General features: G+C 41.8%; 1 protein-coding gene across 9 annotated transcripts in view; it reads left to right on the top strand.

The window, feature by feature from the left end:
* madd (MAP-kinase activating death domain) overlaps window positions 1–6,988 on the top strand; it is an 83,947-nt gene extending 76,959 nt beyond the window's left edge. For all 9 annotated transcript variants that reach the window (XM_080765723.1, XM_080765722.1, XM_080765718.1 and 6 more), the window contains 3 exons: window positions 466–535; window positions 5,267–5,313; window positions 6,721–6,988. In XM_080765723.1, coding sequence (XP_080621849.1) covers window positions 466–535; window positions 5,267–5,313; window positions 6,721–6,837 — 234 coding nt within the window. In that variant the 3' untranslated portion in view covers window positions 6,838–6,988. The remainder of the gene's footprint in view (window positions 1–465; window positions 536–5,266; window positions 5,314–6,720) is intronic.
* Window positions 6,989–15,034: the final 8,046 nt, after the last annotated feature.

Genomic DNA, 15,034 nt, shown 5'->3' with positions numbered 1-15,034 from the left:
TTACACGTAAGAAAGGGCAAACGTGAAAATAGCCGATCTACGAGCTCACACAAGCTTGTTCTTCTGCTATTTTCACAATGTTTATCTGTGGAGCCAAGTCGAACTAAATGCAATGCCTACAATTCCAAGTGCTTGTCAGGGGGTCCCCTGTTAAAATACAATTAGGATTATTTTGGAATCACTTGGCCAAAACGATTTGGGAACCACTGATCTATCCCCTCCCATGTACATGTTTAATCATGGACGCTTCTCCTTGTGTTTGCTTGGTTCCTTCTGTTAGCTGTTAAAAAAGCTTGCATTCCATGTACTCTACAGTTGTTGTTTTATTTTACTTTACCTTATCATATAGAACAGATTTAACATGGTTTAATTTCAATATGAAATGTTTTAATTTCAGCCAGTGTGGTGGTTGAGTTAATAATGTTTTGTCTTGTTTTTTTGTTTGTTTTTTTGTTTGTTTTTTAGGTTTTCATAGAGCTGAGGCACATTAAAAAGTGCAATACAGTGAAGGGAGTCTTTGTCCTGGAGGAATTTGGTAATTACCCCTCTATTGATTCTAAGCCTGTACTCGCCACGGCAGTAACTCAGCTTCATAGCACGCAGACTGGTTTATACCTGGTGGCGCGCCGGTGTCATAACACCCAAATTGTCATTGTCGGGCAGAAACCTCGTATCTCCATATTCTAACTTTTGATGTATTTTTCGTAAATTTAAGCCCTACTTGATCACCCAAAAGCATCAAAAGTAGCAGATCCACAAACGCGGAGCAACGTGTTTTTGAGCTTGTTAGATCTGCTACTTTTGCTACTTTTGAATGTGAATCATTAAAAAGTGAATGTTTTGGACATATGAGGTTTCCCTCCGACAGAGACGATGTACAAAGCTCACGACGCAATGCATTTTGAGCTTGTGGGTCGGCTATTTTCGGTACGAGACATGCTGTGCAGCCAGGTGTAAATGAGGCATAACTAACGAGGGCTCAGGGAATTGGGTTACAGCAATGTTTGCCTTTCTCTGAGAAAGAAATAAGGTGTAGGCTATACCTAGTAGGCTATACCGTAGAACATGCACATCTTAGAGTTGCCTTGTGTTTTCTAGCTCGTAGAGGAGAAACTATTTGAATTTGAAAACCTAAAACAAGTCAAAATGTATGACGACAGTCATAGAGAGTGTTTCCTCCGTTAATGTCAAATAAAACAGGAGAATGCAGGAGAATAGCAGTAACGTTGATTCATATTGATGTTTGGAGCAGTATTTATTGAATGGGTATTTTCATTATATTTCATTAAATGTGGTGTTCTGTGAGGGTTTGATTCTACGGTTGTCAGGTTTGCAATCATTTTGAGGAGTCCACTAATATTACCTTTCTAAGAATAGTTGTTATAGGAAACGGTAGGTAAATAAAGATTCAAGGAGTTGTATCTGCTCGACATGTGCAGTGTTTGTACTGCCTCTGTCGTGGACAGTATGTTAGTACAGTATGGAAGGGTCACTGGCTCTGCCTGAAAAACGTTTTGGATTAGGACGTTTAGATGATTGAAGGGGAAGCTCTACGAGGCTCGCTCCCATCATATGGTGGCTGGACTGGGTTACTGCCGTGTCTATGTGCTGCTTTTTTAATGTTAACCCTCATCTTTGCCGCTATGAAAACCTTCATTCTCCAGCAGGTAAAGTGTTGTCACCTTTCTCCTTTTCTTATTCAACTGACTCTGTGTATAAAACATCCTGCAAGTCATCGTTACCGCATGCCCTTAAAGCCTCGTTTATATACTTGGTTACACGCCGCCGTTGTGCTGAGCACGCCGACCGTCTTTTCTCTCGGCGCAAAACGCTGGGGCGCGACTAAGTATAAATCGGGCTTTAACTGCACCATGAGGCTTGAGTGTTCCACATTTGCTTTATTATTTGAAACTCACCCAGACTCCCATCTCTCTCTTGCCTCTTTCTCATTGCTTTGATAGTTGGTATTCACAGTCTTAACTTTGGGACTGTTGGGAGCAGAGGGCCTTAACCTTTCTTATACCTCTCGACCTGGCCTGGTCTCACGTTGTATGGGTTGACGGTTACTAATGAAAAGTCAGTATGCGCTGTGTGGACAGTGGCGTTGTCCTCTGTGCTCAGAGGACCAGCTTCTTCTTGAGGTCGTTCAGATGTCTCGGTTGTTCTCGGGGTGGTGGTGGTGATATGGGGGGTTTGTCCTCACGTTTTCTTTAAACATGACTTTGTGTCGATTTGCATTTGTAAACCTGAGTTATACTCGGTTGTGTGTCTTGCACCGACGATAGCCGATCTACAAGCTCTTGCAGATCAGATAATTCCTCTACAAGCTCTTGCAGATCAGATAATTCCTCTACAAGCTCTTGCAGATCAGATAATTCCGGTGCATGTTCGAGATCCACAAGCGAGTATAAATGAGGCTTAACTCTACAACATGTGGTCACTTAGTCACATATTTTTCAAGCCATATTGTCGTGTTACATTTCTCTTTCTGTGGGCCACGGATGTCCTTCCTCACTAACCGTCACTTGTTCACGACAAAATTTCACTTATATCAAGTCTGGTCTATTGCCAACTCTGTTACAGCTGATCAGACAACTATGTATGTTTGTTTATTGTAATTGGGCATCATAAAGAGTCTTAACTGTAACATTACAGCTTAGACTTAGAGGGTATGTACACACAGAAAAGGAGATAATGCAATGCATGCACATCCTATCTCTCATCCAGGTGCTGGATAAGCAATGATGAACATAAAAAATATATATAAATCCACACACTGGCATCTCGGGTCCACTTAATTGTTTATTGCAGTTCTCAGTGTTTCCGTCTTACACGATCTTCTTCAGATTTATTCATTTTTTTTTGTTGATTCTTTTGTTTTTATTTTAAATTTTTCACAAAATACACAGAACGCCCGTCCACACCCTCCCCCCTCCCCACATACAAACCCACATACATAGACAACACAGTTAGAGCATAATAACAACAATAATATAAAAAACATGGAAAACAAACAAAAAACTAAACTAAACAAAACAAAACAAGAGACAAATCTACAATACAGAGAAAATTGTTTCCGCATCAGATTTATTCTGATGTAATCTCTCAAGACAGAATAACAGAATGTGTCTGCACCACTGCCCTACACATGTAATGTTGTTAGTATGAATAAACACAGAATCACCCTGAAGGAAGTGGACTAGTAACAAAGGGGAGGAGCAGCAGCGAGTTACTGTTTTACACAACAAAGGAGGCGGTGCTTACAGATAAAAATAAAGAAAACACTTTTCGCTTTTTCTTCTCCTTTTTTTTTACTGAATGGGTTCCCAAATTGATCCTGATGAAGATTGTGTAAGGTTGAAACATTGAGAACCTTAATAAATCATTAAGTAGAGCTTAGATGTCAGCGTGCAGATTTTATTTGTATATGTCTACACACTACACACAGCACCAATGCATGTTTTAACAATTTACATTCAACAGACAACAATCGGAAGGGGCGGCTCTGGCCACCCTTTAGAACTAGTACCGGACGCGACCTTGCCTTTCCCATCGTAGTAACTCCTGTGTTACGCCCCTTCTGTGACGCATGCGGAACTGCTTCATAGTGATTGGTGCTGACACTTGACGCTGCAAGGATCATTTACGATTCTGTCCCTATCGGTACATAACTCCAACGGCGTCAAATTGAATCTGTTCTCACCAAGCCTCAGTACCCTTTTATTTAATTTTAATTTAAATTTTTGAGAAAAGCCTGGTGAAACCCATTGGAGAATTTGGCATAGGAAGCCCACTTCTTTGTATTTCACAAACCAAATTTCGCTCTAAATGTAGTGACGTCAGTGTTCTCCGCTGTTTTCTACCGGGCGGGTGCTCAGATCGGTGAACCAATACGATCCACCGCCTGTTTTTGACTGGCACGCCCCTCTAGACCAGGAACCACACAGGCTGGGCCACACGCCCCTCTAGACTAGAAACCACACAGGCTGGGCCACACGCCCCTCTAGACCAGAAACCACACAGGCTGGGCCACACGCCCCTCTAGACCAGAAACCACACAGGCTGGGCCACACGCTCCTCTAGACCAGAAACCACACAGGCTGGGCCACACGCCCCTCTAGACCAGAAACCACACAGGCTGGGCCACACGCTCCTCTAGACCAGAAACCACACAGGCTGGGCCACACGCCCCTCTAGACCAGAAACCACACAGGCTGGGCCACACGCCCCTCTAGACCAGAAACCACACAGGCTGGGCCACACGCTCCTCTAGACCAGAAACCACACAGGCTGGGCCACACGCCCCTCTAGACCAGAAACCACACAGGCTGGGCCACACGCTCCTCTAGACCAGAAACCACACAGGCTGGGCCACACGCCCCTCTAGACCAGAAACCACACAGGCTGGGCCACACGCCCCTCTAGACTAGAAACCACACAGGCTGGGCCACACGCCCCTCTAGACCAGAAACCACACAGGCTGGGCCACACGCCCCTCTAGACCAGAAACCACACAGGCTGGGCCACACGCCCCTCTAGACCAGAAACCACACAGGCTGGGCCAGACTAGTTCTCACCAAACAGGCCGCCTTGCCGGGGATGACAAAAACGATGCTTAAACCTAACCTTAATCCTAATGAAATAATTTGCGACGCGTATTACATAAGTAAACGTCGCCATGAGAGCGAATCAATCAGAAACGCTGGGATTGAAAGGCTAATGCTTATATATTATATATTATTATTATATATGTTAACGGCTGCGCGGTTTGGGGAGTTATTTAAGGCGCTCATGTTGGAGGCAGTTCTGCGTGCGTCACAGAAGCGGGTGTCACCCGCCAAGTCACTACGATCCAGTGTGAAAGGTTAATTTATGTACCAGACTGAAAAGCGAAGTGAGAACATTTTAAAATACAGCAGAACGGAGCAAAGTCAGTCTGGATCGCAGGCTACGATTATGATACTTTGTCTTGTTTATGGACGAAATAAAACGTGTAGCACACAATGTGCTATAAATGATATGTGTGTACATACCCCAACTCTTGTATTCACCCCTGAATAACATTCTTTAAACCTAAAAGCCCAGTGTTGTGGAACTTCTTGGCCCGCGGCTCCATTTGTATCTGGTTGTACCCTGACATCACACACACACACACACACACACCCTCCCTCCCTCCCCACAACCCCTATTAGTCCTATAACCTTTAACAGTACCGAGGTTCCTGCCCCCCTTTGAATTGTTTGTTTTGTTTCTTGCACCGGCATAGTTCCTGAAACTAAAGAAGTGGTGATCCACAAGTACAAGACACCCATGGTGAGTGGTCCGTTCCTCTGTACAGAGTCAATGCTTTGCCAGGGCATGTAGTCGCCAGCAGAAAATCCTTTGACCTTTATGTCCATTTGAAATGCATGGAAGACACCTGCTTTGGAGGTATGCTCTTATTAACCCATTACTGTATAAGACCTGAGGTATGCTCTGGCTAACCCATTATAAGACCTGAGGCCGATTCTACAAAATACCTTGTATTTTGTTCAAAAATAGCAGATGTACAAAAGGTCCAGCTTGTATATCTGCTATTTATTTAATGGCCATGAACTCAAAAATCTAAAATGACACCGATGCTTTCCCAGTTTTGGGTAATATTCAGGTGATATTCAGATTGAAAGTTACTAATTGCAAAATGTGATGCAAATTGGTTATTTTTCCCTATATTTGACTGCATCTGTGCTTTAAATTGTAGGCAAATGGCTAACAGAATATAGACTTGGCTTTTAGTATTGAGATGCTAATGGCATGATTTGTGGCTCTGTGTTGAGATGGATGAGAATGTCCTAAAAAAGGAAAACTGTTCTTTTTGAGATTGTGCCAAATATAAAAAGGCAGAAAGGGAATAATTATATATTCTCACGTGAACTGAGTGCAAGCTTGTCTTAAAGGACGACTTCACCCATTTTCAACTAATCTTTATATAATTGATCCTCACTAATGCTCAAGATAAAATGATAACAATTCTTTCTACTCTGTCTGTGTCTCATCACTATCAGACCTCCAGCTGTTCCTGGAAAGTTAGCATGCTATAATGGAAGCCATTGTTCTTCCATGAGTAAAAATCTAGCCCAGCCAGCGTGATTTCTGGTATAAAGGGGCGGGTGCCGGCATGGATCAGGCGGTGGATCCGATGATTTCGGGGGCTTTCTTAGGTGTCCACACTCCACAGCCCTCCTATGAGACACAGACCACATAGAAAAAAATTGTACCATTTTATCATGAACATTAGCAAGAACCGATGATATGAAGATAAGATTGAAAATGTTTTAAAATGTGTACTACAGCATCTACCAGGGCTGGGTGATATGACTTCAAATCACTTTTACCATTCTTTCAAGCTTTCGCCTTGATTACGATTAATGAATGATTATTAAAAACTGGGAAAATAGCATCGACCATTTTCACTCTCTGTGCATGCCAAGTATAATACAGGGTAAAGCGTTTAATCAGACTTGACAATTGTAAGCAAAATATTGATTTGTTGATAAATAGCTAATTTAAAATGTTGTTTATGAAAAAGCTTCTGGATTATCCGATTATTTAAAAAGATAAGTCGTCTGTCGGTTCTAGATATCTGTGATCTTTGGGTTAATTGAACCCAGCCCTAGTAACGGTACAGATATGTAACGGTAGAGATGTAGAACCTCACGTGGTCTTCTCTTCCTCCTCCAGGCGCATCAGATCTGTTACTCCGTCCTCTGCCTGTTCTCCTACGTGGCTGCCGTCAAGGGGAAGGAGGGAGACGCCGGCAAACCCAAGCTCCTGTCCCCGAGACCCCTCCCCAGCTAGTCTCTGTGTCCCCGAGACCCCTCCCCAGCTAGTCTCTGTGTCCCCGAGACCCCTCCCCAGCTAGTCTCTGTCCCCGAGACCCCTCCCCAGCTAGTCTCTGTGTCCCTGAGACCCCTCCCCAGCTAGTCTCTATCCCCGAGACCCCTCCCCAGCTAGTCTCTGTGTCCCCGAGACCCCTCCCCAGCTAGTCTCTGTGTGCCTCTCTGTCTGTCTGCGACGGCCTGCATACAAACCTCTGACAATCCCTCTCTGTATTCGAAGCACACACCCCTCTCTCCCCTTTGACCTTGTATGTAAAGTGTAAGAAAATTGTTCCTTCTTAAAATGCCTGCTTTTGTCCCGTTTGGTCTCGTCTATATGGCATCGTGTAATGCTTTGGCAACCCCGTCCGGTCGCCGTGAACAGGAGTCTGACGCGGCTTTGTGGTCCCACCCTTGGAGGAGCGTTAATGAACAGGCACAAACGTGTGAGCTTGTAAGATACAGCTCCTTTGGCAGAATGTTCACTTGTTATGGCAAAAGAGTTCATGTGGTTAACACAGCCAACGTTTGACCTCTGCCCCCTACCAGTGCTTTTTCCACTGACAAAAATAGGAATAAATACATAAATATGGAGACTAAAACTATGACTAAATATATTGACAATTTCATCAACTAAAAATAAAACCTAGACTAAAAGGTTAGGGAGGGCCTAGTATAAATCAACTGTAGATTTAGTTGACTAAAACTAAACATTTCAGATTACTAAATGTGATTAAAAATTAAAATTTGTATTCAAAAGACTGACTAAAACTACATAAAAGGTTGCTGCCAAAATTAACACTGGCCCCCACCCCCCCTCTGTGTGTGTGTGTGTGTGTGTGTGTGTGTGTGTGTGTGTGTGTGTGTGTGTGTGCGCGTACATTTTCAGTCTGTCTACCACTGGGGAAACATTTAGAAAAGCATTATTCTCTAAGGCAGGATATCAACATTGTGAAATGCTACTGTATAATAAATGCAACCAGAACAGCCGCATGTAAACGCTTTGTAGAGGTTTCTTTGTTCTGAACCCTGAGATACTGTGAGTGGTCTTATGATGTGTGTGTTCTCTCTAGCTTGCCTTGTGAAGCCACGATACTGTACTAGTTCCACTGTAACGTGTGTCGTCCGCTGTACTCAACTGCATGTTGTTATTAAGATAGAACATATATATAAATACAAAAATGCTGTACATTTCTCTAAAAAACAAAATCACTAGATAGATGTGCAATACATATATTCATTAAACATAGCCAGATCCATGTTTTAATGAGTTTTTAACTCTGTGTTTTCACAGAGTGAAGATTGTAAGAAAGGACCCTCTTAGTTTTTCTATCTTGACTGAAGTAAATAGACTTACTGTATGTGTGATGATAAGACTGTGTTTGGAGTTTGTGTAAACTTGTGTCGAGCTCTGCTGTAGTGGTTTGTGTCCACGAGGCGATGCATTGAGTCTTAATGTTGTTGCTGTACTGTAATGATTGCAACTGTTCAATTTGACCCATTGCTGTTTCATTCTGAGTTTGAAGGTGTGAGTGTGTGTGCGTGGGTTCATGTTTGTCTGCATTGTCTCCAGATCAGCAATATATCAGTACAGCTCTATCACTGGAAGTATGTTTTTTATTTTAATGTTCAAAATGGGGCTCTTGTTTTTAGTGATTTAAAATGTTCAAAAGGAGCTTAATATATAGGATGTCCACAAGATGTTATTTTAGCAGAACACCATTGTCATTCATGGGAATACGTAGAAACAAGGCATCTTCAAATGCCGTGGGAATTAATCTAGACTTACAACTCTTGCAATCGGAGTTAAATAACTTCTTGTGAAAGTGGATTATTATTAAAGGCCCATCCTGTTAATGTACTCGTCTGCTGCTGTAAAGAGAGGGAAGACACGAGATGTCAGGTTGTAAATATTTCAGTATTTGAAAAAAGAAAAAAGTATTTATAGAATATGTACAGCTTTGGCAATATCCTAATAAAGTTGTCCCAGCTGAAGCCTCAACTTGTTCATTACTCGTTTTTTAAGAAATCCTTGGTGTGCATTCGACTTTCTGAGTGTAGGAAAAGTCACCACTGAGCACAATGGATGTAGGACTTGTGAATAGTGATTGTCATATGGTGGCTTAACCCAGAATTTTTTTTCCCCTTCCTACAGAGACTAAGAAAATATTCTTCTCTTAGGCGTTTTTGAATAGAGTTCTGACAGTTTCCCAGTACCATGTGCAGAGTGCAGACTGTCGTGAATCAAATGAACACCAGCAAACACTGTTGATATAGATGTGGTGTAATAATGACTGTAGTAGACCTTTAGGAGTTTTTGTTTGTAATTCTATCTCGCATATCGACAAGTCGCTGGCGGGCAAAAACCAATACTTTGTTTATATTTTATGTGCTTTTTTAGTTAATGAAGCTCAATGTGCTGTGAGATTGGAGATTGGCTATTTTCTCCACTTTTGGGGGAAAAAAGGTAAAACTTTATATAAAGTGAATGCGGTCTAGTCTGTCTGTGGGTTTGTTTTATATCAATGAAAAGTACTAGGATGCTTTGGAATACAGGTTCATTTTCCCATTTCCTGAAAAGGAACTATTTTGGACTGTAGTGTACAACAATATAAATGATTGAACTGATGAATATTTTCATGCAGGAACTGTCTCTCGTCCATAGTCTGAGGTAATGACGCCATCTATTGGTGAGCCTGACACACTGCAGACAAGTACCAACATTTTAATAGCAGTGAATGTTTGCAAACACTGTCAAAGCTCTGTACAACTCAATGAACAGAACAGTCCGTCGAACTGCCTAAACTGACCATGGAGAAGTTCACTGGAGATGTGAGTCAATGGCAAAGCTTTTGGAGTCAATTTGAGACAGCAATTGACAAAAACACGAGTCTCAGTAAGTCTGATAAATTCACATATTTAAAGTCATTCTTAAGTGGCACAGCGGCATAGTCACGGGATTGGCTTTATCAGACCAGAATTATGACAATGCCATTAAAATGCTTTTGCCGTGGATATGCACAAGCCGTGCATGCCTATTCCCACTATAGGCTGAGGAAGAAATGCCACTTGACAGTTTTCAAATCAGCCTCATGGTGGCGCTACAACAGGCCAGGTTGCGTCTCACACACACACACAAACCCAAACAAACATGTTTAAATTACTCCTAAACATTGTGCCAAACATCACACACTCTCCTATCCTCCTGGTGGAGACCTGTGCCCAGAAGGGCACTTTTTCTAGTTAATTTCTGCATCTCTTAGGGCCCATTTAACCATATAATGCATTTGGATGTAAAAATAAATAAATACTTGCGTAAAGTAAAAGCAAAAACACAATATAATGCAAGGTTTTCACATAGCTTGTTGCTCAGATCTTTGCAATACTCAGTTGTTCCAGAGGGTGGAGACAAGCACTATAGTAACTATTCAATCACCTCTTCTTTCCATTCTCAGATGATCCTGCTAGGACACAGAAGGGTGTCATGGTGCATGTACTCTGCATGTCTAACTATAGACAAACTAGATAAATACCTGGGTGATTTGTTTTTTGAACTTCTGAAATGGTACATTCCACTTTCAGGTTTGGTACTTTAAGTATATTTTCATGCCCTGGCATTTGACCTTTGTGCCCTAAAAAGGGGTCTCGGCCCTATTTTAGAGCGTAAACCGATGAAATTCCAGGCCTGGTGTACTGTGTACATACGTTCGTTCTTCAACATACATTAACATGCATGCTCAATCATGTTGTTTTTTCTTTCTTTTTTGTAAAATGTTAACATTTTAATAAGCCTATATGCACTGATATTAAAAAGAAACATATTAGACTAAAACAAAGTAAAGTCTTCGCCAATTAGTCTTAAAAATGGCTCCATTGGTTCTTAATGTGACTAGTTTCAAATTAACATTTTCTCATTTGTCAGCATGGAATCAGTGTTATACATTATCGGTGTGTTAATTGCATACTGGCAATAATTGATTGACATGCATTGCATGTTTGGTAGTGAATTTGGTAGTGAATGTTGAAAACCAGGAAATTTTCATTTATTTAACCATATTAAAGATATTTTGTCAGGACTCTGGACACACAGCTGGGACAATCCCAGCCAAACCAGGACATCTGGTCTCCCTATCTTTGCATATTTTGGGGGAGATTTTCTCTCCCAGATCTTCCTACCTCCTCCTGGCAGAGGGAAGAATATCCTGCCGTGGATCCCATCTCATTACAATGGACTCACTCTCATGGATGGGGGACGGCCAGGGTCTTTTGCATGATTCAGCTAAACCCCCCACCCTCCAGAGTCCCATGGCTAAAGACCCCCTCCCACACCCTGTGGTTGGGGGTCTTTCGCCTGATTCAGCTAAACTATTGATTCTCAACCTTTCTAATTTCAAGGACACTGTTTCCCAAACGCTGGGTCTGGGCCCATATATGGGTCGCGGACCAATTTCTATGGGTCGTGAGTCAATACCCCTTTATATTTTGTTTCCTACTTCCTACTTTTTTTTACAAGAAATATATATTATTTTTATTTTTTGTATTTAGTATCCTTTCCCCCCCAAAATAATTGTAGAGAGAAGACTTCCGCACACCCGGCAGGCAATTTGGAGCAGGTGCGATGATGACAGAGAGTATACAATGTGAAAGAAGGGACATCCGCACACTGCCACTTTCTAGTTCAGAGCAATTTTATTGAAAATAATTAAATGACTAATACAAAATCCACTAATTATAGGGGGCGGGGAAATGCTTTTAAGAAGTAGTTAAATAGCAGATGTACAAGCTTGTAAATCGCCTATTTTCACTAGTTTGAATCCTGGGGAGTCATCATATTTCTCTTTTGGGTCTTGAGCTAAAAGATTACTGAGTTACTCAGGAAGAGTTATGGTTACTTGTTTCTCCTTTAAAAAGTGATGATATTACATTAGATTACTTTGGTATCAAGAGTAGTTATACTATAAGTTATATTACTGTATTTAAATTTGCACTTTAGGCATTTAGCAGAGGCTCTTTATCCAGAGTGACTTATTTAGGCGTTAATAGGCCTGCAGTAAGGGTAGCCTAAATGCATACATCAAATGCAGAGAGACAGCCTAATCATTACATTTGCATGCATTGTGCGCATTAACTAAATTTTGTGAGAAGGCGCATGTTTAAAAAGAACAGATATAGTACAACTATGCATCACATCGGCGTGATGTGACCACCTTTTTTATGTGACAACTCCTACAATGGAATTGGAGTATATACAGGCACGATATAGTCTCAGTCAAAACAAAATCACAATAGCTTAGTAACTAAAAGTCAGTATTAATAACTTTAATATTGTTACAGTTGAGAGTCATAAGTCTGCACTACTAGTTACTGGGTAAAGTAAATAGTTACTGCCCAACACTGCAGTGCCCTATAGACCAGTGATACTCAACCTCAGGCCCGCGGGACCATTATGACTGGCCCACCAATGAAAATCTAAAAAAAAGAAGAAAAGAAAATCTGGAAAATGAAATAAAAATAAATAAATCTGAATGAAGTTATCTTTAATTACATTATTATAAGTAATACTATTAGAGTTGTAGGCCTACTATTACTCGAACGAAAATAAAAGCTTGGGGGGGAGATGCAATGCAAATGAAAGACATATACTGTGTATCCCTATTCCCTGACATAATTTTATAGCTAAACGGACAGAATTCTATTTTATTTGAATGATGAAACCCAGCTGCCATTAATAGTTGGAAATTGCGGAAATTGTAATTGCGGAAATGGAAATTGCGGGAATTGCGGAAATTGCGGAAATGCGGAAATGCGGAAATGGAAATTGCGGAAATGGTAATTGTGGAAATTGCGGAAATGGACATTGCGGAAATTGCGGAAATTGCGGAAATGGAAATTGAGGAAATTGCGGAAATGGAAATTGCGGAAATTGCGGAAATGGTAATTGCGGAAATTGCTCTTCACTTATAGCTATCTATTTTCAGGTAGATTGTTTTATTTTACTCAGTCAGCCATATCACTACTCATTTTTTTTCATGAAAAAGTTCATAGCTGGGTAATCTATTTTCAGGCAAATTGTGTTTATTGTATTTTATTTTACTCAGCCATAACAATTTATTTTCTGTTAACCAACTTGCTGGCTGGCAGGCAGGCAGACAGCTACTCATAGACAGGCAGACAGACAGACAGACAGCTACTCATGGAGAATTGGACAGGCAGGCAGTCAGACAGCTACTCATAGACAGGCAGACAGACAGCTACTCATGGAGAATTGGACAGGCAGGCAGACAGCTACTCATGGACAATTGGACAGGCAGGAAGGCAGACAGCTACTCATAGACAGACAGACAGCTACTCATGGACAATTGGACAGGCAGGAAGGCAGACAGCTACTCATAGACAGACAGACAGCTACTCATAGACAATTGGGCAGGCAGGCAGACAGCTATACTCATAGACAGACAGACAGCTACTCATGGACAATTGGACAGGCAGGAAGGCAGACAGCTACTCATAGACAGGCAGACAGACAGCTACTCATGGACAATTAGGCAGGCAGGCAGACAGCTACTCATAGACAGGCAGACAGACAGCTACTCATGGACAATTAGGCAGGCAGGCAGACAGCTACTCAGACAGGCAGACAGACAGCTACTCATGGACAATTGGACAGGCAGGCAGGCAGACAGACAGCTACTCATAGACAGGCAGGCAGACAGCTACTCATAGACAGGCAGACAGTAAGACAGCTACTCATTGACAGACAGACAAATAACTACTCATGGACAGACAGACAGACAGACAGACAGGCAGGCAGGCAGGCAGGCAGGCAAAGAGCTACTCATGTTATGTTATTATGTTATTATAACAGCTACTCATGTTATGTGCAATAATTTGTGCAGTTATGGAAACAGCTCTTTGTGTTTATGCAAGAAAATGTAACACATTTATTTATTTACATATTGTGTGCATGCACATTGTACTTTGATACATTTTGCGAAAATAAAGCAATTGAAAGAGAGAAGTTATCAAGTATCATTAATGTCGTAATTTTATCTACTGGCCCCTGGCCCCTTGCCATTTTTGTAATGTGGCCCACAGGTAAATCTATTTGAGTATCCCTGCCCTAGACCCCCATGTTGAGAACTATAGTGAGCTAAACAACCACACTACCAACCCCCCACAATCCTGGCTAAAGGACCCCCCCCCCCCTACAGGGGTCAGTGAATAGGTCACACACAATTCAGGCCAGCCCTTTTGGACCCCCTTTTGAGGTCAGCGGGGATGGGAGCTACGTGGAAGCCGATGACACAGAGAGGCTCGTCCAATGGCAGCGGAAGGGCCAGGAGGCGACCGGAGTCGTGCCGTTCCCAACATTCATAACCTGATAATGACTTTTACTGCATTGATCTGGCCTCAGAGCTTGACCCTGCCGTTCATCTGCAAGCCTGCACGGCCATCAGTCCAGCCACAAACTGCCGTATTGGCAGGTGCCCAAACGGAATTCCTAATCAAACACCCCCGAGAGGGGCCCCCGAGATGAGAGCAACTACACCCCCCCCCCCCCCCCCCCCCTCGCCTGGTGAGAAGTCACCTATAGTCCTAGGACACTGTTTCTCAACCAACGTTCCACAGACCAGTATACCAACTGAGTGGACAGTGGACCATGGCATAATTTCAGGGGATTCGTTTTTTGTTAAATGTATAATGTAAGACATATGTTTTAACTAGCTGGGAGATAGATGAAGTAGGGAGCCCGCCTACATAAATTATAAGAAGGCAGATTAAACTTTTTCATAGTTTTCATAGAATTGTAGCTTCATAGCCTACTTGTTTGTGTGAAATCAAATCCTGACCATTAAAGGGCTTTACTTTACTTATACATTTACTATTGTGTGACACTGGCACACAACCAAATATAACTCTGGTTTAAGTGGCTTTAGATTTAATCCTAATATATTAACAAACAAAACTGTAAAAACTAGAAATGACTGTAGTATATATACTAAAGATAAAGATATACAATATCTAATGGATATAATATGGGAAGGTGAGATGGTCCTTGAGGAATATGCAAAAAGGTTGAGAACTGACGCTCTTTATCCATGAGCGACTTACAGCAAGGTAACACATACATCAAATGCAGAGACACTAGTGCCTCAGTAATCCAGAACCATGTGTAA

Source organism: Protomyctophum bolini, assembly GCF_963924005.1.
Source record: "Protomyctophum bolini genome assembly, chromosome: 1".
In the NCBI taxonomy this organism is placed as follows: domain Eukaryota; kingdom Metazoa; phylum Chordata; class Actinopteri; order Myctophiformes; family Myctophidae; genus Protomyctophum; species Protomyctophum bolini.
This window is presented reverse-complemented; position numbering and strand designations above follow the sequence as displayed.